Source organism: Pantherophis guttatus, chromosome 4, assembly GCF_059756535.1.
Source record: "Pantherophis guttatus breed Tessera chromosome 4, ASM5975653v1, whole genome shotgun sequence".
Classification (NCBI taxonomy): Eukaryota; Metazoa; Chordata; class Lepidosauria; order Squamata; family Colubridae; genus Pantherophis; species Pantherophis guttatus.
Window position 1 is genome coordinate 140,036,799 of NC_142066.1, and position 22,695 is coordinate 140,059,493.

Sequence of the window (22,695 nt, forward strand, 5' to 3'; positions counted from 1 at the left end):
AGTTATGTAAACAATGCAAGAAAATTTGCTTGCTCATTATTAATGTACAATCAATAATACTATATTGGATAATATTGTTTAACTGCACAAGTGGCCTGCCTGAGCATTAATGGGTTTAATGGAATTAGTATTAGTATTCTAACCTAATGGGGCTGCCACAAATAAGACCTGTTTTTTGTTAACCTTTCTTAGTTCAGACATTCTGTGCAAAGCCCATATATAGGAAAGTCCGCATATTGCCTTCAAGCCAATTATACTGTGGTCTTTCATAAATCTTAATTTGTTGTGATTTTTAATTGCTACTTTTTTTCAGGTACAAGTTCTTCAAGGAAAAGAGCCTCCATGTTTTCTTCAGTGTTTTCAAGGTGGAATGATTGTTCATACAGGAAGAAGGGAAGAGGAAGAAGAAAATACACAAAGTAAAATAGCTTCTTGTTGCAATAGTTTTGCTGAAATTTGAAGGGATAGGAGAGTGATCTTGTGTGATAAATAAACATAAATGTAATCCTTTTGCCATATTATTTAGTTTAAATGCCATTTCAGTAGCCATTACAGATGATCCTCATGTTGCAATGAAGCCAGCAATATAATCATTAAGTGAAGCGGTCACTAAGTGAAATTGTGATAGTGCTTACTATTTTACTTCAGCCTTCCTTTACAGACCTGCAAAGGTAGTAAATATGAAGACTGATCATAAAGTTACTTTTTCATCATCATCTAAATTGTGAACAGTTGCTCTATGAACCAGTCACTAAACAAGGACTACATGTAAAATTAGGGGTTAATCCTGGAAGTGAAATAATATTAGGAAAATCTGATACATTTGAGCATATGTGAAAAGTTGCCTTTTTAATAACTGACTAGCCACAGCAATAAAGGGGAGGTAGTAGGAAGAAGAAAAAAATGAAAATCTAGATTGATGGTATAGTGATTCTTATCAGCCAAAAATAACCCAACTGCAAAGCAAGAAAAAGCTCAGGGCTTGGTCATCTCAACTAATTCTACATTAGAATTAGCTACCTTAGAAGAATACTTGGAAGTGACAGTTGGCATAGAATATAGTAGTGCAGACAGTTCTGGGAGCCCCTATGGTGACCCACTTAATACTCCTGGTACTGGTCCAGTTCAAGGTATTATCTTTTATGAAGCCATTTATGGCATGGATCCAAGTTAATTGAGGAACCATCTCACTTCAATGGGTTTGGCCCACCCCTCCCACATCAATAGAAAGGGCAGACCCCATCAGTCAATGAATTCCAACTTGTGGGGTGAAGGAGAAAGACCTTTTCTTCTCTGCCTCCTGTGTACTAGTACATTGTGCCACTAAAGTTGAGATCTTTACACAGACTCTTGGCCTTCAGGATGAACCTGAAAACCTGGTTCTGCCAATTGGACTTGGGATCCAATGAGGCATTTCAGACAGGAGGTAGTTAGATTAAATGAAGGCTCCACATCTACCCCACTGTATACTGCTGCTTTCTTGGCTATTTAATGGCAATATTTATTGTTTTATTGTTTTGATATTGTTATTTAACTTGTTGTAAGATGCCTAGATTTAAATTTTTAGATTTAAATTTAATAAATAAATGAGGAAAGTTCCCTTATAATAAAAATGTGAATACACCATTGCCAGTCAGTGGATAAACATTTCTGAAATAGATAAGCCCCTGGTTGATTTGAGTATAATGTAACTTACTGAATTTTAACCTCTACTTTTATGAGATCCTGATAATTTGTTCAGATAGGAGATCATCACTGTGGAATTGGCATATCTACAGTCAAAGTGCAAAGCAAGAAAAAAATGAAGATTCATTATATAAACAGTTCCTGCTGATTTTAGTTTGTCCAGGGGAAATTTGACGATTAATTTACAAGCCAGCTTGACAAGTGCATAATAAATCTGTGTCTTTAATGCAGGTGATTGGCGACTGTATTGCGTTCGAGGAGAAGTTCCTGTTGAAGGGAATTTGCTTGAAGTAGCCTGCCACTGTAGCAGCCTGAGATCTAGGACTTCAATGATTGTTCTCAATATCAACAAAGCCCTTATTTATTTGTGGCATGGCTGCAAAGCCCAGCCACATACCAAGGAAGTAGGAAGAACAGCAGCCAACAAAATAAAAGAACAGTAAGTAGAAGAACTATTGCTCTGTGGTTGCTTATGTAGAACTTGTCAACTCTACCCAGGGATGAAAAATGATCATGCACTAGGGCCGTGATGGCAAATCTATGGCACATGTGCCACAGGTGGCACATGGAGCCATATCTGTAGGCACACTAACATTGCCCTAGCTTAGCTCCAGCGCGCATGTGCGTGCCAGCCAGATGATTTTCAGGCTTCCGGGTCCACCGGAAGTCGGGAAACTGACTGTTTCCGGCCTCCAGAGGGTCTCGGGTGGGTGGGGAAGGCTGTTTTCATCCTCCCCAGGCTCCAAGAAAGCCTCAGGAGCCTTGGGAGGGTGAAAAATGGGCCTACTGGGCCCACTGTGCCATCGTGTGCCAAAAGCGGGAGGGAGTGCAGGGGGGAGGTTCGCGTGTGCATGCACCGGGGAGGCCGCTTTGAATTATGGGTGTGGGCAAACACACACGTGACACCCGCTAAGCTCTCCCTGCTTTTGGCACGTGACTGCAAAAAGGTTAGCCATCACTGCACTAGGGTAATATTTAAAATTATGTTACTTATGTAAGAGATTTCTAAACTGGCTTCAGATATTTTTCCACTTCACCATAGATATGACTTCATATACATACATAATTAAAATTAAAATTAAAAATAGCAAAGCCAATAAACAATTCTATGTCATCTTTATTCACTGCCATTGCTCTAAGAAATTCAAGATGGTTATACTGTACATGAATTTGATGTTCGATTTAGCTTCTCAACAATCCCATGAAATGGGTCAGGCTGAATAGCCGTAATCTCCTTAAGATCTTCTCATGAGCTAAAGTAGGATTTGAGCCTTGATCTTCCCAATTGTAGTCCACTGTTCTTTAAGTTTTAAAGCTTTTCGGCTCTGTAGTTGTCTATTACTAATGGTATGGAGAAGATGAATTAAGTAAAGCTTTTCTCTGTCCGCTTCCTAAAATTGAAACTCATTTATCCAGTGTAATTAATTAGCAATAGATTTTGAATGGATAAAAATGTATTTTTTAATACAATGAATTATTACTTTATAGCATTTACTGACTGCCACAAATTTTGCTGTTTACTAACAAATGGGCTAACAACAAATTATATCCCATTTTTGAAGTCTGTCTATTAACATTTAATAGTTGTGAGGATTTTATGGGAGTTCTATATTCAGAGTCAGTAGAGCATTATAAAAAAAGAGTGGTAGTCACAATATGTTAGAGGGCTTTGCCACAGCATCTGATTGAATGCTTTAGAGAGCTGAATGCTGTACCTTGAGAATGATTCAGAAGGAATGCATTGTTGCCCTTAAATTAGAAAACGAATTCAGCGTATGTGGTTAAGTGAGCATCATTTGCAAAAGGGAGCAGATGTCCTTTTATGAAAAGAGATAAGAGAGATGATGAAGCTGGGCAAGAGATTTTCCCTCAGTTCCTCCTTAGATTTCTCTCAAAATGATTGGTTCTTGGTATGAATTATGCTAGATTACTAATTCTGAATCTGACGGACTGATAATTGTATTGTAGATGTCCGTTGGAAGCAGGATTGCACAGTAGTAGCAAAGTGACAATACATGAATATGATGAAGGAACAGAGCCAATGGGATTCTGGGATGCCTTAGGAAGAAGAGACCGAAAAGCCTATGACTGCATGTTGCAAGGTAGGGTTAGGGTTGTTTTCTTGGGATGTCTTTAAGATGGCCAAGATCTTTTAAATCTCATTAATCTTTTTAAAAATCAGTGTCTATCAAAAACTGAAGAATGTGATCAAAATGTATTGGATCATATTTTATGTAAAACATTTTAACTGAACTCAAGTAGTATCTTGATTTTAAAATTCTGCATACAAAAATGAATGTATTAGAGTAAAATAAGTACATTAGGTAGGATAACCTATAAAATCCGTAAGTGCGGAAATTTATATGAATTTATATGAAATTTAGATGAATTTTCATAAGTTTTTCTGGGGAAAAAATGCAAACTAATGTGAATCTGTTTTCAAAGAAAGTAAACCAATTTATTACATCCATATTAATATATTTAAAAATCTACTTGTCAGAAGTTCAATGAAAGTCAGATTAAGTTTTCAAGAGTTTACATCTACATTACCAATCCTATTATTCACTTATTTCCATTATTCATTTTTATAAGATTTGGGCAGAAAAAAAATGTAACATCCAAATTGTATGTACTTTTCTAATTTAAACATCTTGTTTTTCTTTTTAAAGATCCTGGGAAGTTTAATTTTACACCTCGCCTGTTTATCTTTGGAAGTTCATCAGGAGAATTCTCAGCCACTGAGTATATTTATCCATCAAGAGACCCCTCTGTGGTTAATTCTATGCCCTTCCTTCAGGAAGACCTCTACACAGCCCCCCAGCCAGGTAAGTTAACTTATTTAGGGTACACCAGGGTTGGGGAACTATGGCCTTTTATTACCTGTGGATTTCATGCTTGGTCAGGAATTCTGGGACTTGAAGTCCACAAGTCATAAAAGGGCCATTGTTCCCCACCTCTGTGGTACAGGATTAATAATGATACAAAATTATATATGTTGAACATCTGAAAATCCTTGTTTCTAGAAATATGCTTTTGTTTAAATGTGAAAAAAAAATGAAAATATGTGTGCAGTAGCATGCCAAGTATATTTTCATTGCCTTTGTATCATACAATATTTGTGAAGGATTTATAATTATCATCACCATAACCATATGGAGAACTGAAACTTAGCGCAACAGGCAAAATGATAGTTCTCTAAATAAATAAGAATTTCATCTGAGACATCCGAGGAAAAATCACTATTGCACTTTAGGAAAGGCAACAAATTTCCTGCATTTGATTTGTCGATTTGTCAGGTGAGGATAGCAGTTTATACTGCTATGTTATGTAAGCCTGGGTGAAGCTCTTCATCCTCTCAACCCCTTTCATATTGCTGCAGAACCGAACTTGATATTATTTCCAAAGTAAATGTTGCCTTTCCCCAGGTACTTAGAGAACTTCTAAACGTGCAGACTAGGTGTATATCTATCTTGGTTTAGGTCATCTATGTGTGTAGTCTTTGGAATGCCCTTTGAAAAATAACATTGATTTAATCTGTGCAGTTCTCTTCCTTGTTGACAATCACCACGAAGTATATCTCTGGCAAGGTTGGTGGCCAGTGGAAAACAAAATTGCAGGATCTGCCCGAATCCGGTGGGCTTCAGACAGGAAATGTGCCATGGAGACTGTCCTACAGTACTGTAAAGGTAATAATAAATACAGGTATGTTCGAAATGGTGCTGATGCAGCCCAGGAAGAGAGAAAGATAGGCAGCCAAAAATAGTATCATCAAGGTAGATTTTGCTTAATGATGTGGAACAGGAATGGGGAAAATGCACAGTGAAACAATGTGACTATGAAGTAAGTGTGTGGCAGCTTAATCTCCTTGATTCCCAATCTTAAAATATTAAGGCTGGGAGAGGTACAATATATGCAGCAATGAACCAAATTTAGATTGCTGTGTGAGCTGGAGCAGAGTGTACTTCTGAAAATTTCTATCCCTATGGGTAGTCCTAACCATTCCAATAAGTTTTCAGTAATCTTCCTAAAAGATTGGCAGGATTAAGAATAGTCCAAAATTCTTGACATTTCCTTCTATGAAGGTTTATCCTACCATATTCTAGAACCCTTGAATGCCAGAAATTTCACATTCTCTTAATACAATTTTTGAGACTAATAATCAAGACTAAATTATGCAGTTAAGCGTTGGGAATCATACATTACTTTCCAAAACAAGAGCCTTGGTGGCGCAGCAGACTAAAGTGCTGTTAAGTAACACCAGCTGCCTGCAATTACTGCAAGTTCAAATCTCACCAGGCTAAAGGTTGACTCAGCCTTCCATCCTTTCGAGGTAGGTAAAATGAGGACCCGGATTGTGGGGGCAATAAGCTGACTTTGTATAAAAAATAACACCGCTTGGGGGGGGGCGAAAGCCCTACTAAGCAGGTATATACAAAAGTATGAAGGCTATTGCTTAACGCACTGTAAGCCACCCTGAGTCTCCAGAGAACAGCGGCATATAAATTGAACCAATAAATAAATAAATAATTAAATAAAAATTGTGTTGCCCTGGACATGAAGAACAGCTAGCAAAATGAATTTTAGCAGAACTGCATATCAGATTAGAAAACATAAGGGAGTTATAGAATATTCCCTGCCAGATTCAAGCACCTTCCTTAGCTATATGTGAACACCTGGTTACTTTTAATTAAACATAAAAAGTAAATGCAAATTCAAATGAATTGTTAGTAACTAACTGCTATATACACATTTGACATTTCATGTTTTAAAAAATCCCCTAACAAATTCCACATTAACATTTGCTTCTTTTTTACAACAGAATGATAATTCTTCAAGTATTATCATGTCTAGAAAAAAACAGAAAAACCCATAGGCCATCTTTCCTGATGAGTTTAGAACATTTAGCATTATATGTTGTTCAGAAAAGTTTGTATTATTATATAAGAGGAAGAATGTGTTAAATATTTGTCTGTAACAGAGTATAATAAATTACAGCATTTTATTTGTGTACTTATGTTGTGCCATGGAATCAAATTTATTACATTTCATTTTTCTTCCAAGCATCTCAACTGTTCATGTATTGAATTTCCCAAAAGACTGATTATCTAGATTCTTGAAATTTAGCATATAAAGTGTTCTGAAACATGAACATTACAATAATAATAATAAAGATAATAATGATGATGATGATGATGATGTGTTGTCCTGATTGTAATTGGAGCCCTTGGAGCAATTCCCAAAGGGCTACCCCGCTATTTAGAAATTCTAAATTAGCCGGACTTGAACATTTTGACTCTACAAAAAACCACCTTACTTGGAACAGCTTACATCCTCCGACGATACCTTAACAGTTCCTAGGTCCTTGGTTAGGACTCGAGCTGCTGAGCTATGAACCAGCCTCAAAGGCTGTGAATCTCACTAAAGATTAACCAATAATAATAATAATAATAATAATAATAATACCGAAGCGTAGAGTTTATTAATGTCACTGTACCAGGAGATGCCAGAGTTGGAGAGAGAGAACTGGAAAAAAATCACGAAATATCGCAACCTGGCCATTGAAACTACATGATTATGGATGAAACATGTGACAGTGATACCCATTGTCAGCAGGGCACTTGGGACCATGTCCAAGAATTTTACAAAGTACTCAAGAAATTGCAGCTTCCTACAATAACATCAGTGGAACTTCAAAAGGGCCTGGTGGCTCAGCAGACTAAAAGCATTGTGATTAACACCAGCTGTCTGCAATTACTGTAAGTTCGAATCTCACCAGGCTCAAGGTTGACTCAGCCTTCCATCCTTTCTAAGGTAGATAAAATGAGGACCCAGTTTGTGGGGGCAATAAACTGACTTTGTATAAATATACAAAAGTATGAAGGCTATTGCTTAACGCATTGTAAGCCGCCCTGAGTCTCCGGAGAAGGGCGGCATATAAATCAAAAATTTAAAAAAAAAAAGAAAAAAGACTGCGCTACTTGGAACAACATACATTTTAAGAAGATACTTGGTCAATACCTAGGATGCTGGCAGCAACCCGTATCAACCGTTGGAGACAGTCACTGATATTTGTGATACATTTTAAAATGTTCAGTTGACTGAGTTTCATGTTTAATGAATAAAAGTTTATAATAATAATAAAATAACAAGAGCTCTTAGATGTTTGGTTGGGATTTGAAATGTTAAGTTTTTATCAGTCCCAGACTATGAATCGGATTGAAGATTAAATTTTAAATCTTCAATAACAATAACAACAATAACAACAACAACAACAACAACAACAACAACAATAATAATAATAATAATAATAATAATAATAATAATAATAATAATAATAATGCTGCAGCAAAATCTCACAAACTGATTATTTTCAATGTCATGATCGAGTTGCCAAAATCATATACTGGAAGCTTTGCCAGAAGTTTGGTTTGAATGCAGCAAAAATTACTGGGCACCCCAAATTGACAAAGTTCTTGAAAATAAACAGGCCAAGATCTTGTGGTACTTTCAAATCCAAATAGACAGACATTTGGCCCACAGCACTTTTGACATCACTATTGTGGAAAAGAAAAAAGTCTGGTTCATTGATACTGCAATACCAGATGAATGCACAAATTGAAGACAAACAAGTAGAGAAAATAACGAAATACTGTGATTTGCAAATTGAAGTTGAGCGATTGTGGAGGTAGAAATCAATGATTGTACCAACAGGATCCCTTGGAGCAATACCCAAACGGCTGCCTAGGTACATGGAAATTTTGAATTTATGCAATGCTCCTATAAATATTTACCCACATTCACACTAAGATTAATACTTTACATAGCACCTTACTCAAAACTGCCTATATAAAGCTGTTACTTTAGCAGCTCTTAGGTCCTTAGTTAGAACTTGAACTGTTAAGTTTTTACCAGTGCCAGACTGTGAATCGAATTAAAGATTAAATCTTAAATAATAATCATGATGATGATGATTGTCTACATCTTGCAACAATACTTTTAATACCATCAAAAAATAACATCTGCCTATCCCATGTTCTTGGGAGGAGTTGATAGGTGGATAAAAATGCCAAATCCGGTCTAAACTTCTAGCTAAGTGTGCAGCCAACTATAATAATGAAAAACTTGAAACAGAAAAAGATAGAAGGCCAAAAAAAATAACCTGATCCCATTCAGAAGCAGGAAGAGAAAGCTGGTTAGATCTGAGGAAGGAATCCACATCTACGATGCCCCACATAAAAGAATTTATTAATGTTACTTATGTATTGAAAACCCAGGGAAGTTGGGCAGGGGACACATTCTTGAAGCAGTCAAGCAGCTTCCCACTGTCCATAAAATAATTTGGTTTCTTTAGTGTTATACATGCTAAAATCATTATGTTTGAAATGTCTACCACAGTATAAAGAGTTTGGTCTTGTGTTTGCTCATAAATAATTCAGAATAGTAAAGAGGAAATATCAGCAATAATTTATTTTGTGAGTAACACTTTTTTCTTAATGTATAGGAAAGAACGTGAAGAATCCTCCTAAATCTTATCTAATCCATGCTGGTCTTGAGCCTTTGACATTTACTAATATGTTTCCCAGCTGGGAACACAGAGATGACATTGCTGAAATCACCGAAATGGTAAATGAACTTTTCTCTTCAGCTTTCTCAGTTTTCTATCTGCATTTGGACATGCTGGAGCATCATGGTAGGAGGCACAAAAATCCAGGGGGTTAACCAGGATAGAGTGCTTGAAGCTTTTTCAGGGCAATGAGTTAAAACAATAAGGAGGGGAGGTTTTATTACCTATTCATTAATTTCCCAAGGCTCAAGGAAATATATTAGTGCTAAAACAACAATAAACTAAAAGCTGTTAGATAATGGGCCAGGAGTTACTCCTTATCTTTCTCAGGAAATGGATTTCTTGTTTGTGAAAAGCTGGAGTTTGTGATAGTTGCACCTTTTCCTTTGTAATATAATAGAGCGCTTTATTTAGAAATATGTAGGCTGCAATAAAAATTTAAGGTAACAATGGGAGAATATTAATTTGTAAATAAAGCATGAAATTTAAGACTGAGCCAATTAAAGAGAATATGATACCAGAGATCTTTTTATAGAATGTAAAGATTCTTAGAGACCAACCCGAACAACTCCCTGCCCAGGTCAAAAAAAACCCCACTATTAGTGCATTCCTGACAGATGGCCTTCCACCCTTTCTTTAAACATCTCCAGCAAAAGGATGTCCTCTCTTTTCAAAACCATCTGTCAGACAGCTATTACAGTAGAAAATTCTGTTTGTTCAATCAAAATCTGCCTCCTTGCAATATAGTTCTAGCTGTTCTTCCTCTGTTACCATATTTCTTTCTGGTAGTCCAGTTTGCCTATCTTAAAATGTGGTGCTAGAATCAGAATAAAATATTTTAGATGTGGTCTGACCAATGCCGAGTAGAAAGAAACTTTTCTTTTGATCCTGACATAAAACCTTGGTTTATATAGTGTAGGATTTCATTGCTTTTTTTCCCCCCACCTGCATAACAGTCTTGGCTCCTGCTCAGGTTATGAAGTACCAAGACTCTCTGATCCTTTTGCTGATCAGTATGGCTCTCCAGTCTTACATTTATGTCTCTGGTTTTTCTGATCCAAATACAAGACTATGAATTTGTTTCTATTGAAATTCACATTGCTACTTTCTGCTTATTGTACAAATATATCTGTAATGTTCTCAGTCTTTTGGATTCAGGTGTCTTTTGCAAACTTGATAAATGTTTCTTTTAATTTGCCAATCTAAGTACTTATAAATACGTTGAATAGGATAGTATGTGGAATGGAGGCCTATGACTTGGATTAGAAGACCTCCAAGATCCCTTCCAACTGCTGTTCTGTTCTGTTCTGTTCTATTCTATTCTAATAAACAAACAAATAAACAAACAAATTTGATTTCTCTGTAGAGATTACTTGGTTAAGTTGGCGGTAATAACCCACAGCTTAGCTTCCCTGAAGAATTCAAACTTAGTGTGAAACTGCTTGGTTCAGATTATTTTTGCTTATTTGGATTATTTTGTTCTGTGATCTCTGATTCTTCCTCAGGATGCTGAAGCTTCTAATCAGATCATCCTGGTAGAAGACGTGCTGGCCAAGCTGTGCCAAAAGTTTTATCCACTTGCTGATCTCTTAGCAAGGCCTCTTCCCGAGGGAGTAGACCCACTTAATCTTGAAATCTACCTTTCGAATGAGGACTTTGAGGTAAACTAGAAGTAACTAACTGTATTGTATTCCTTTTGTATATTTGTCTACATTTTTTAATTCTTTCATTCTAATCATGTTCATCTAATCATGTTCAGACTGCATTACAGTTAACTAGAGAAGAATACAACGCACTGCCTTCCTGGAAGCAGGTGAACCTCAAAAAGGCAAAAGGGCTTTTCTGAAAGTGCCAGAATTGTAATCATGGGCTGGAGCTGGAGTAGAACGTGACCCACTGACATTTTCTGCACCTCTTGGCCAACGTAGCATGCCTGTTTTCACCCTCAAAAGCAAGATTCTGTCTGAAGTTACTAGGCTCTGCTATATGTTCTGAAGTCATATAACGTAAATGTGCGAAAAGCATCTTTGGAAGACATTTTGTGGGCAACAACTCCAAAGTATAGGCCATGTTTAGAAATTATGTTCTTTGTATTCTGAGCAGGAACTTTTCTGATTGCTGATCCTTTGGCTACACAACACTATGTGTCATTTGGGTTTTGAAAATGCTCTTTTTGTAAAGTTTCATTTTGTTCAAGCTGTGGATTTTCAAAAGGATTTGTATTTATGTAAACGCATAGGAGAAGGATGTATTTAACAATGCAGTTTGTATTATTCATTTTCAACATTTTTGTAAAGAAAGTTCCAGGAAAGTAGCTAGGCTTATTGGACTATGGCTGATTTTAAAATCAATCAATCTCTCCCTTCCTCCCCCCTCTCTCTGAATGTTTTCAATTGTAAACGTATTGTTTTCAGAGCAGTTTTCAGCTGCTAAACTGAACAAAGAATTATCGTATGCATTTCTAGAGAATCTCACTGAATCCAAATTTATATCCCAAAAATGTATAGTGCCTTGTTTTTTGTTGTTGTTTGTGTACAGTTTATATACCAGAATATTGGCCTGCTTTTTCAAATGACTCAGAACATACTCTACTTTTATAATAGTAGAAACTAAAAAAAAAAAACCTCAGTTTGTAATAAAGTGACAAACATAAATCATCTTTTGTGATAAAGACTTAAAGCAAGGCTTCGGAATAAATTTGTAGCAATGGACTGGCTCCTTATTTGCTCCTTTGCCATCTGAAGTAGTTAACTGGATGGAGCATCTTGCTTTATGAATTACTGTGGAAAATGTTTGCATTGAGAGCAAACGAGCAACATGCCTTTAAGAAAAAAAATAAATCCATCGTCTCTTTTCATCCTGTTTTCATGATAAAACTGTTCTGTGCAGGCAATAAAGATTTCTGTTTGTATATTTCAAAATGTCATAAGGTAGGGGCTGATCTGTACATAAAAACTGGGTACCTATATTACAGATTCCCCTGTACATTAAATGCTGTCTAATTAAATCAAAATGATGTCCCATTATAACTAGCAGCTTTCATCTCATGGGAGTTGAAGACCAATAAGGTCTTGCTAATAGAATAATATCTTGGCCATTAAATCCTCTCCTTCAGAGTCAATCTTTATTGTGTCTTTTGGCACTAACAGTACCACAACTGTGTGGCACATAAAGTCAAGTAACTTTCTGGTTGTTATTTGTAGGGAAAAGAAGGCTAAGGAACAAATATCTTTTTAGAAAGTAGCCTTCAAGGAGCAGATAAACATTACTTTCTGGGAATGGTTTAAAATAGCATTGCAATGGAGTATATATGAAATATAACATTTAGTACTCCAGACTTAGAATATGTGTGATTAACCTAAGTCCCATTAATTTTGATGATCCATAAGCATGATATATGTCTGGATCCAAGTTAGACTCTTGTGTCAACTTTTCCTTATATGTAAAGCTGTAAGCGTAATTTATTGTGTGTTCAGTAACGCAAATGGTGGCTACATAAATCTAATTCGAAGTTCAGATTCAGTCCATGAAAGATCTGGCTAAATCTTGATTCTGGCAAGCTTCTGTGCAGTGTCAAACTTGCAAAGAGATTATTTCATTATGAGAAGTTAATGAACCCCTATTTCTGTGGCATTAAATTTAGTATTGATTTGAACTAAGGATGTTTGACCATGTTTGTATACTCTGTAAGCCTGTAATGTTTATTCTTATACACAAGATGTTTCTCTCCTTTTTCTCTGCAACATCACAAATAAAGTATTCAATTTCTAGCTTTTAGTTTCAGGAAAATATTCAATGCATTATGATAACGGGGGTGGGGGAATCACCTTTAGACAAGGAAGGTCTACAAGCCATTAAGATAAGTGACATGATGAATTCTTCAGATATTGTTCTTAATCTGACTAACCAACTGCAGGCAAAGCCTATTGAATTGCCATGCCAAATAAATTTGGACTAATTTTACAAACACAAACTTTAAAAATGTCTGATATCAAGTACTGTCTGAAAGTACTATCAAATATCAACCTTAAAAGGGAACAGCTAGAAGTTAAGTATAGTACACTGATATATCTATATGTTTGAGATTAAGCTCTGTGTTTAGGACATTTATCCTGAGTTCCATTCACTTTTTGGTCAAAATTATTTGCTAGAAAAAGCTTGTTTTATGCTACTGATTAGAATAATCACACACTACACCAATTATAGTGTGATTAGAAAAAAAAATCACACTACAATTCAGTCATTATGGCCCTGCAGCTTCATATTTCTATTAGTTTGTGTATTTTATAGTAATAAGCCTTTATTTGTCTGTAGCACTAGCAGTAAAGAACCTTGTGGTTCTTTTAAGCCAAGTTATTTTATTATTTATTATTTATTTATTTTATTAGTTTGATTTATATGCCGCCCTTCTCCGGAGATTCAGGGCGGCTTACAATGCATTAAGCAATAGCCTTCATACTTTTGTATATACCTGGGTAGTAGGGCTTTTTGGCCCCCCCAAGTGGTGTTCTATTTTATACAAGGTCAGCTTATTGCCCCCACAAACCGGGTCCTCATTTTACCTACCTCGGAAGGATGGAAGGCTGAGTCAACCTTGAATTTTCTTGCAGATGTTTCACAACGCAAACTAGATAACATCATTGGAGCTGGTAGGGAGTGGAGAATTCTAATCCCTACCAGAACTGATTATGTTACCTATTTTGGGTAATGAAACGACTGCAAGTGAATAACCAAACTCGGGGAGCACCAAGTGAGCACCCCTCATTTCAACCTGAGGTACAAATATTTTCTTTGTTGGCTCTTTAAACTAAGATTGTGATGTGTCACTTCATTCCATTTATTAAATGATTAAAATGCAGAAAGAAATGAAGCTGAAAACTTAAATAGTGTAAATATTAGACTATGCATAAATTTCTCATTTCCAACCAGATTATAAATCTTGAAAGTGAGTTACTAGTAGGCACACAGAGATTGCTAGGGTCTTGCAGTTTGTTTGGCAGTTCAACCATTTTCCTGTTCTGCCAAATACAGCTCTTTCCTATCTCCTGTTCTCCAAATCTATTCCTCCCCAATGTAGCATTTCCCTTCTCAATATTTTCAATTCTGAGGATCATCCAACAACTCATCTGGAGAGATGAACACCCAACAACTCCTTTTGAATTTACAAATAAAATTCAAATTCATTATTTCTGTAAACATAACCTGCTAAAGGAGGTTTATGCAAATCAAAATTGAAAGGGATCAAGTTTGTTTCATCAAATTCTTACAAAATATTTGCTGCACTGTAAGGGAATCGCCTTTACTATTGAGAGCTGTGACTTTCACATAGTTGACTGTAATTTGGAAGATTGATTGTGGAAGAGAGGGTACATCTGGTTTGTATCACCAAGACAACATCCATGTGTCAGGATTGCATCAGCCAAGATCTCAGAGCAGGGAAGGACAGGGATAGTGAACTGGATGTGCGCAGTTCTGCAGAGAAGAGATCCTGCTTGTGTGCTTGAGCTAAGGGACAATCTGGGTGTGTTGAAGTCCATTAACCCTATTAATTCATATTCTAGTCATAAATGATTTCCATATGCTTTCCTTAAGGGAGGAGTCAAGGGTAATTCAAGAATTCACATTAGCTCATAGTCATAAGTGAGGTTCCAGCCCTTTCAGAAAATCTTGGAAGACAGAACTGACCATTCATTGTCTGCAATTAAAGAGTGGTACTATGTTTCCCCAAAAATAAGACCCTGTCTTATATTTTTTTGAACCCTGAAATAAGCACTTGGCCTCATTGCCATGCGCTCAAAAGTCCAATTGGGCTTATTATCAGGGGATGTCTTATTTTGGGGAAAACAGGGTATTACACGATAGATTTTTAATTATTTGGCTTATGCTATTTTTTGTACATTCCCAAACTTAATACTGTAGGCAGGAACATAACCTGCTTAGAATTGCTTAGCTTGGAACAACATAGTAATAAATAAAAATGATCTAATGATGACCATGCATTACTCAAATTCAGGCATTAGAAAAACCAAAGCACCATCCCTGCGATTAATCCATACACTACTCTTACACAAATGATGTCTTCCTTCTGGCCATTCATGTGTTCACTGGAAATGTTAAGAAAAATGTTAAGCTATCTACTTAGCTTCTAGGTTTCTCAACCTTGGAAACTTAAAAAGGTGTGGACCTCTTGGGGTGGCCTGGGGAATTTTGGGAGTTAAAGTCAAACCTTCTTAAAGTTCAAGGTTGAAAAAGACTTCTACATGAGCAGTAAGTGAACACAAATGCATATAACGCAAGACATACTTATAATATCTATACATATGACCCCGGTACGTAGGAAAGTCAATATGTACAGATCTGTGCAAAGATGTTTCTTTTGGCAAAATTTGCAGTGAATATCTTCATAAGAAAAACATTATTTGCAAAAATGCCAGCAAGAGCAGGCTAATGGGAGCACTCCCGTGATCAGCTGCTCACATTTCATAATGCCTGAGCAAGGTTTCTGTCCTTTTCAGAATCAAGATAGTAGGACCCAATATCAATAAAATAAATGGGGCAGTAAAGAAAGCAGTGAGGCAGATCTTGATGTCTGGACTGGCAGCTGGATTGTGCCAGCAGGGTTTGATATTAATCTACCATCAATCAATACCATCCATATAGTTTGAAATCTCTGAAAGCCAAGCACAATTAATTTGAAATTATATTACCTGGGTGATATGCTCCCGTTATTGTACAGCTTTTAGTATGGAACAAATTCAGAGTGTGTGACAGCTGCCTGTCAGCCCTAGACTCACCGGCTCATAAATGTGGCTGCATAATTTCTCGTAATGATTCTACGAAGGCATATCCATGACTGAAAGAGGATATGTTTACAAGAGACTTAACAAGTGCTTTATTCCTATGTTTCCTCATATTTCAGCTTTCCAAAACCCTGGCTAAATGGAAACTTGCTATCCCTCAGCAAGATACTCCTTTTTTCTCCCTTTTAAGTCAGTATTGATGCTTGGCAACTGCCTGGACAGGTCCCTTCAGTTTTCTCAGCAGGATTTTCATAGTGGTTTACCTTTGCCTTCTTCCTAAGGCGGAAAGAAAGTGACTGACCCAAAATCATCCAGCTGTTGGCTTTGTGCCTAAGGCAGAACTAAGACTCACAGCTTCCGGTTTCTAGCCTGGTGCCTTAACCACTACATCAAGAAGATGCATTTAGTGAAAAGTGATGTGAATCCATATCCTTATTCAAGATGGGACATCTAGTTAGGAAAGGGCCATTTGAATTTCTGGTGAAAGAGTCAACAGTCATTTTAAGATATACATGATTTCCAGAGCCAATTTCTCTTCTAACCCTAAAATTCAGTTTCATGTGGTAATCTGAAATTAAATTGTCTTTTAGGAAGCCCCACCCTCTAGAAGAATGAAATATTTTGGAAAATGTTAAAAAGGCAGGATAAAATATTTCCCCTAAAGGAGAAATAATTTTTTTAAAAGGGAAGCAGAAACCAGCCCTATTTTCCTGCCCCAAGCAGAAACTGAGGAGGCCAGCTTTTAGAAATGTAGATTTGGTAATCCATTCAGAAAGACTGGGTCAAGACAGAAAGTCAGATAAGCAACAAACAAAAGGTTGACAAAATTAGCTCAGACAAGCACCTAGGATTTGTATTTCCCCTTTTGCCTATAGAGCCAGCTATGACACCACAGGGACACGGTGGCTCAGTGGCTAAGAATCAAAAGGTTGGTAGTTCAGCGGTTTGAATCCTTAGTGATGTGTAATGAGCTGAGCTCCCGTTACTTGCCCCAGCTTCTGCCAACCTAGCAGTTCGAAAGCATGTAAAAAATGCAAGTAGAAAAATAGGGACCACCTTTGGTGGGAAGGAAACCGCGTTCTGTGCACCTTTGGCGTTTAATCATGCCAGCCACATGACCACAGATACGTCTTTGCACAGCACTGACTCTTCGGCTTTGAAATGGAGATGAGCACCGCCCCTAGAGTCGGGAACGACTAGCACACATGTGTGAGGAGAACCTTTACCTTATGACACCATAGGAATCTAATAGCCAATAGGACATGTTCTTGCACAGGAACAGGAAGCTCAAATACAAAGCCCAAAGAAGGTATAAAACCCACCTACTCTCAACTCTATTTTGTCAGCTGCCCAGAATCACATGTGGTTGGTGGTTCTGCTTCATTAATAAAAGGAACCTTTCTTTCCAATCAGCCTCCAGCCTCCATTTTGTTTCCAGTGCCTTTCTCCTGGGTTGGAATAGAATCAAGTGGATTTTTCTTCCAACAGTCTGACAAAGTTTTTTTTATTGATTGATCAGAAGACAAACTGCATTACCAAATCTTCTGAATAATAATATTATTTAATATTATTATTATTAAAATAAATTCTGTTGCCTGTTTAATGCAATCTGTATCACTATGCCAAGGGATTGTCTCATTAAAATCAAAGCTAAATCCTTATATTGTTTACACATTTCTCTGCTAGATTCTGGAGCCCATTTTCACTTGCCTGATCACAGAGATGTCAAAAGATTGCGGGCAAAAAAGTCAAAGATCATAGAGGAGACTTATACACAGCTATGATGGTGCTATTAAAGCTCTGGCTGGTTTTTATATGTATGCACTTTTTTAAAACCATGCTCTGCAGACATCCCTGCTTGATCCTTTTCCAAAACTCTAATGTTTCATTAAGGTTACATTTTTCTTTCTTGTAGTACCATCAAAACTTGGTCATTCTGTCCAATTCTCAATTGAGAGAAGGCTCAAGGCAACTCTATGAAATAAACAAGACTCAACAAAAGAGGAAAAATTCAGTTCATGTTTAAATACCATTATCAAACAACCTGAAAAATGAAAGTATTAAATGGCATCGCTGTTTGGAATACGGGAAGTCCTCACCAGCCATAATAGAGACTGGCGACTTTGTCAGTTGCTAAATGAAAGGCAGAAACTCAGATAATTATACCTACCCTTCTATTTGTTATGTTCATTTTTGTATGTTGGGCTGGAAAATACTGTATTTTTCAGAGTATGAGATGCAACGGAGTATAAGACGCACCTACCTTTTTTGGTAAGGAAAAGAAGAAAAAGAAATCTCCCTCTGCCTCTGAGCAATTTTGCCTCGTTGCAGCAAAGAGCAAACAGCCTGCTTTACTTTCATTTTCGTTTTCAGCATAGTTTGATTAGCATAAGGAAAAAAAAAATCTGCGCCAGCAATTTACTTCTTTGCAGCAAGCAGCAGAGCCCTGCACAAAACAGCTGAGAGCAAATCAGCTGAGAGTCGGGAGGCCGATCCTATCAACTTGTGCTAATTAGCCTGTGCTGAAGCTGAAAGGAGCTGTTTTTTCTTGCTGTTTGCTTGCAAGGAGGTAACTGCTGTGAGGCAGAGGCCAAAGGATGGGGGCCAGTAGCTGGTGGGGCTACATTCGGTGTATAAGATGCACCTAAATTTTCTCCCCCTTTTGGGGGGGTGGGAAGGTGCGTCTTATACTCCAAAAAATACAGTGCATAAAAATGATTCAGCCTTACTGTATGTGAAAAATTTACTTTATTAGCGTATGCTGTAAAAATTACTCTGATATAGGGTCTCTGTTCAGAAACCACATCTGTAGTGATAACCCTAATTTGATTAAAATCCTACAAACCGCTAGATATTAGGAAAGAAGGTTATATCGTGTTCAGACATTAAAATGCTGCCTTTCTGTATACACAATATCTCCCATCCCAACATGTTGAATGTCATCCTAAGCAGGGGTGGGTTCTAAATTTTTTTACTACCGGTTCTGTGGGCATGGCTTATTTTGTGGGCGTGGCTTTGAGGTCATGTGATTGGGTGGGCGTGGCTAGCTGGTCATGTGACCGGGGGGCCATGGCTATGTGTATAGGGACTACTCAGCTGAAAAAAGTCATTTCTGACAGGTCCTCGCACTTTGGACTGGTCCTCACACTTATGACCATCCTCACATTTATGCCGGTGCAGCATTCTTAACAACCATGTCACTCATTTCACAACTGCTTCTCTTCACCATGGTGACAAGATAGGGCAAAAAACGTAAAATGTGAGGACAGTCGTAAGTTCGAGGACTGGTCAAAAGTGTGAGGACCAGTCAAAAATAAGTTTTTCAGTCCTCTGAGTAGTCCATAAGCACAAAAGGATACAGCAATAGAGAGGGATGAAGGAAGGAGAAGAGAGATGGAAGAAGGAAGGAGAGAGAGGGAAGGAAGAGAAGGAAGGAAGGAAGTGAAGGGAAATTAAGAGTAGGAGTGAGAGGAAGAGAGGGAGGAAGAGAGGAGGAGAAGGAGAAAGGAAGAGGAAGTAGGGAGGAGAAGAAGGGGGGGAAGAGAAAGGAAGAAGGAAAGAAAAGAGAGAGGTGGTGGGTTTGAGGAGAAAGATTGCTGTACAATAAAAAAGTGAAAGGAAAGAAAGGCAACCCCACACAAATATAAAGATATTAAGATAAAGAATGAATTGTTAAAATTTAAAGAATAAAAGAGAACAAATATGAATAAATAGCAATAATTAGAAACACACAAACAAACATACAATGTATTTTCTTTGAACAGAGTATTTGGCCGGTTCACAAATTTAAACAGTGTTTAGTCATTTCAATTAAATTTAAAATTTCTATATTTCCTTTTTGCCATATTTATTCCTCATCTATTTTTTTAAAAAACCAATATTACCCTTCATCCCCATCTCTAATCTTAATTAAATTCAATTTTTCCCTTCTATCTATATTATACCCCTTTCCATTGTCATCTATTTTTATATCCATCCTCACATTGGTTAATTATGTAATATTACAGTTGTTTAATACACATTCGACATTTTAATATAAATCAATTAGTTATATAACTATCTTTTTGTATATTAATCAATATGAACATGAATATTCCAATTATTTCTATGCAATCCAATTTCTTACAAATCAATTAATTATATTTACCAATAATAATAAACCAAATAATTTCCCCCATATATTCCTCCAAACCACAACTTAACCATTTCTGCTTTCAACACAATATACAATTAATAGTATCTCAATTATTACCATTCCCTAGTTAAATAGAGCTTTTTTTCTTTTGTGTTTTAAAATCTTGAACTCTCTCTTTTGCCCTCAAGTTCTCATTTTTTGCACCTACCTTTTTTGGTGAGGAAAAAGAAAAGAAATCTGCCTCTGCCTCATTTTTCAAGGTAACAGGCAACACCCTGCTTTACTTTCAGTTTCATTTTCAGCTTTGATTTGCATAAGGAGAAAAAAAATCTGCTCCAGCAATTTAGCTCTTTGCAGCCAACAGCCGAGCCCTGCGCAAAACAGCTGAGAGCAAATCAGCTGAGAGTCGGGAGGCCGATCTAATCAATGGGCTAATTAGCCTATGCTGAAGCTGAAAGGAGTTGTTTTTTCTTGCTGTTTGCTTGCAAGGAGGTAACTGCTGTGAGGCACAGGCCAAAGGATGGGGGCCACCCTCCTTGCCACTTAGCGTCCCCGTCACCCCCTTTTGCCTCTAGGGCCCCCTGCCGCCCTCCTTGCCTCTTACCGCCCCCCTAAGGCATCCCAACACCCCCCAGGGTGCAGTACCGCCCACTTTGGGAACCACTGGCTTAACTACTTAACAACTGGTTCTACTGAAGTAGAATCCCACCACTGGGTCTCCCATTTATTTTTGCAGGCACCGATCTACTCATTTGTTTTTTTTTTAACACTGATCAGCTGTAGGGTGGCCCTTTGAAGCCCTGCAGCAAGAGTTTAAACAGTTTTTTCCCCTCTGGGACTCAGGAGGCAGCAATAGATTGGGAGTGGGGCCAAATAAAAGGTAAGAATAACACGGGTGGGGGTGAGGGGCAGGGAGGGGCGGGGAGCAGAACCAGTTTGGTGACGTCATATCATCACCGCTACCAGCTCGGCCAAACCGGGCCGAACCGGGAGAAACCCACCACTGATCGTAAGCACTTCCAAATACCATTTGAACTGGTAGAAGTCCTGTAAAGTGAAGTAGGGATATAGTGCTAGAATTCCTGTAAAGCAAGGGTCTCCAACCTTGGCAACTTTAAGACTTGTGGAAACCCCTAATGTAAAGTAAAGAGGGAGGTGAAGTGCTCCCTCTTCTGCTTGCAAGAATGAAACCTTCCCTATGAGAGTGTGGTATGGGAAGAACTGAAGTTGAAACACTAATGTCAGATTACAGGCTTCTTTGCTGCCTTTCTCATTCTGCAGAATAGGTCTCCACCATCCCTTCCAACTCTGTTATGCTGCTGTTTTGTTTATTCTTTTACTCTGCTTTCTTTTGTTCTGTTATTCTGTTATTCTGATTCTAGCCTAAAAAAACTCCAGACTATGAAGTCCCCACTCCCTCTCCCTCCCTCCCTCCCTCCCTCTCTCTCTCTCTCTCTCTCTCTCTCTCTCCCCCTCTCCCTGTGTTGGGATGGGATTAGCCGTAACTAAATTGTTCACTGCTATCTTTGAGTTTTATCTGCTAAATGATTTTAATTTAATCTGTATAGGAAAGAGGGAAAATGCCACGTCACACAGCTTCCAGGATTATGGATCTAAATTAAATTTACATTTCAAGGCCTCATTGCTGTCACATGCCTAGCCAGAAATACGGCCTCTTTTGCAGGTCCTCTGTGCCTGCCAGCAATCCTGTCAGTCTAGGCAGCGCCCACCAGCTTAGCTTCAGGAAGGCACTCTGGGCTACCAGCCAGGGAATTGTGGCTGTTAAATCTGCTTCTCCTAAGGGTATAATTTAACTGTTTCATTCCTGCCAAATTCCAGTAATAAAATAGGATCTGTACTTGGCGTGTCACTCCCATCTGTCTGCAGGGCTGGAAGTCTGAGTCAAAACATTTTTTTCCCTTTTTTTCTTTTCCTTTTAACATAGAATCTGACAGAATTGAGGTGTGGACACCTTCATTAATACTATTTTAGCTTAGGTTCATTAATAACCCAATGCCTGGCCTCACTGTTACGTTCCTCCAGGCTGAGATCACTGGATCATGCACTACCTGTGAACACGGAGCTCTTAGCAGAGGAGTTCATACATGATGCTCAGTCATAGTTGAATGAAAAAGACAAAAAGGGGATTCATACGTACTAATCATGGATTTGGCTTAAACGATGTGAACTCAAATAGTTTACTCGGGGGGGGGGAGCACAGTTAAAAAATTATGACTTGTTCCTAGGCTACAATCCATGACTTATAGATTCCATCCTGACTGAGGAATTCTGGGAGTTAAAGTTCATAAATCTTAAAGTGGACAAGTTTGGAAACTTTTGCTCTAAGCTAAAATCAAATAAAGCACATTGTAACTTGGTTTGATGAGTAGTCTCAGCTACTATATTACCTGGTTTTCAAATAAGTCTGGACAATATGGGAAAGAGTTCCCACGGATGTTGACCAGGGCTGCTGAAATTATCTCAGTGAGCATCATCAATGTCCCTCTCTC

At 37.7% G+C, this 22,695-nt stretch overlaps 1 protein-coding gene across 50 annotated transcripts in view; it reads left to right on the forward strand.

The window, feature by feature from the left end:
• The window catches only part of SVIL (supervillin), a 173,912-nt gene extending 160,892 nt beyond the window's left edge, over positions 1–13,020 (forward strand). For 49 of the 50 annotated variants that reach the window (XM_087892926.1, XM_087892935.1, XM_087892942.1 and 46 more), the window contains 8 exons: positions 314–419; positions 1,918–2,125; positions 3,655–3,788; positions 4,356–4,511; positions 5,229–5,372; positions 9,188–9,309; positions 10,756–10,911; positions 11,010–13,020. In XM_087892926.1, the coding sequence (XP_087749052.1) occupies positions 314–419; positions 1,918–2,125; positions 3,655–3,788; positions 4,356–4,511; positions 5,229–5,372; positions 9,188–9,309; positions 10,756–10,911; positions 11,010–11,096 (1,113 nt within the window). In that variant the 3' untranslated portion in view covers positions 11,097–13,020. The remainder of the gene's footprint in view (positions 1–313; positions 420–1,917; positions 2,126–3,654; positions 3,789–4,355; positions 4,512–5,228; positions 5,373–9,187; positions 9,310–10,755; positions 10,912–11,009) is intronic. The other variant, XR_015734081.1, reaches the window with a different exon arrangement.
• The last annotated feature ends 9,675 nt before the right edge of the window (positions 13,021–22,695 follow it).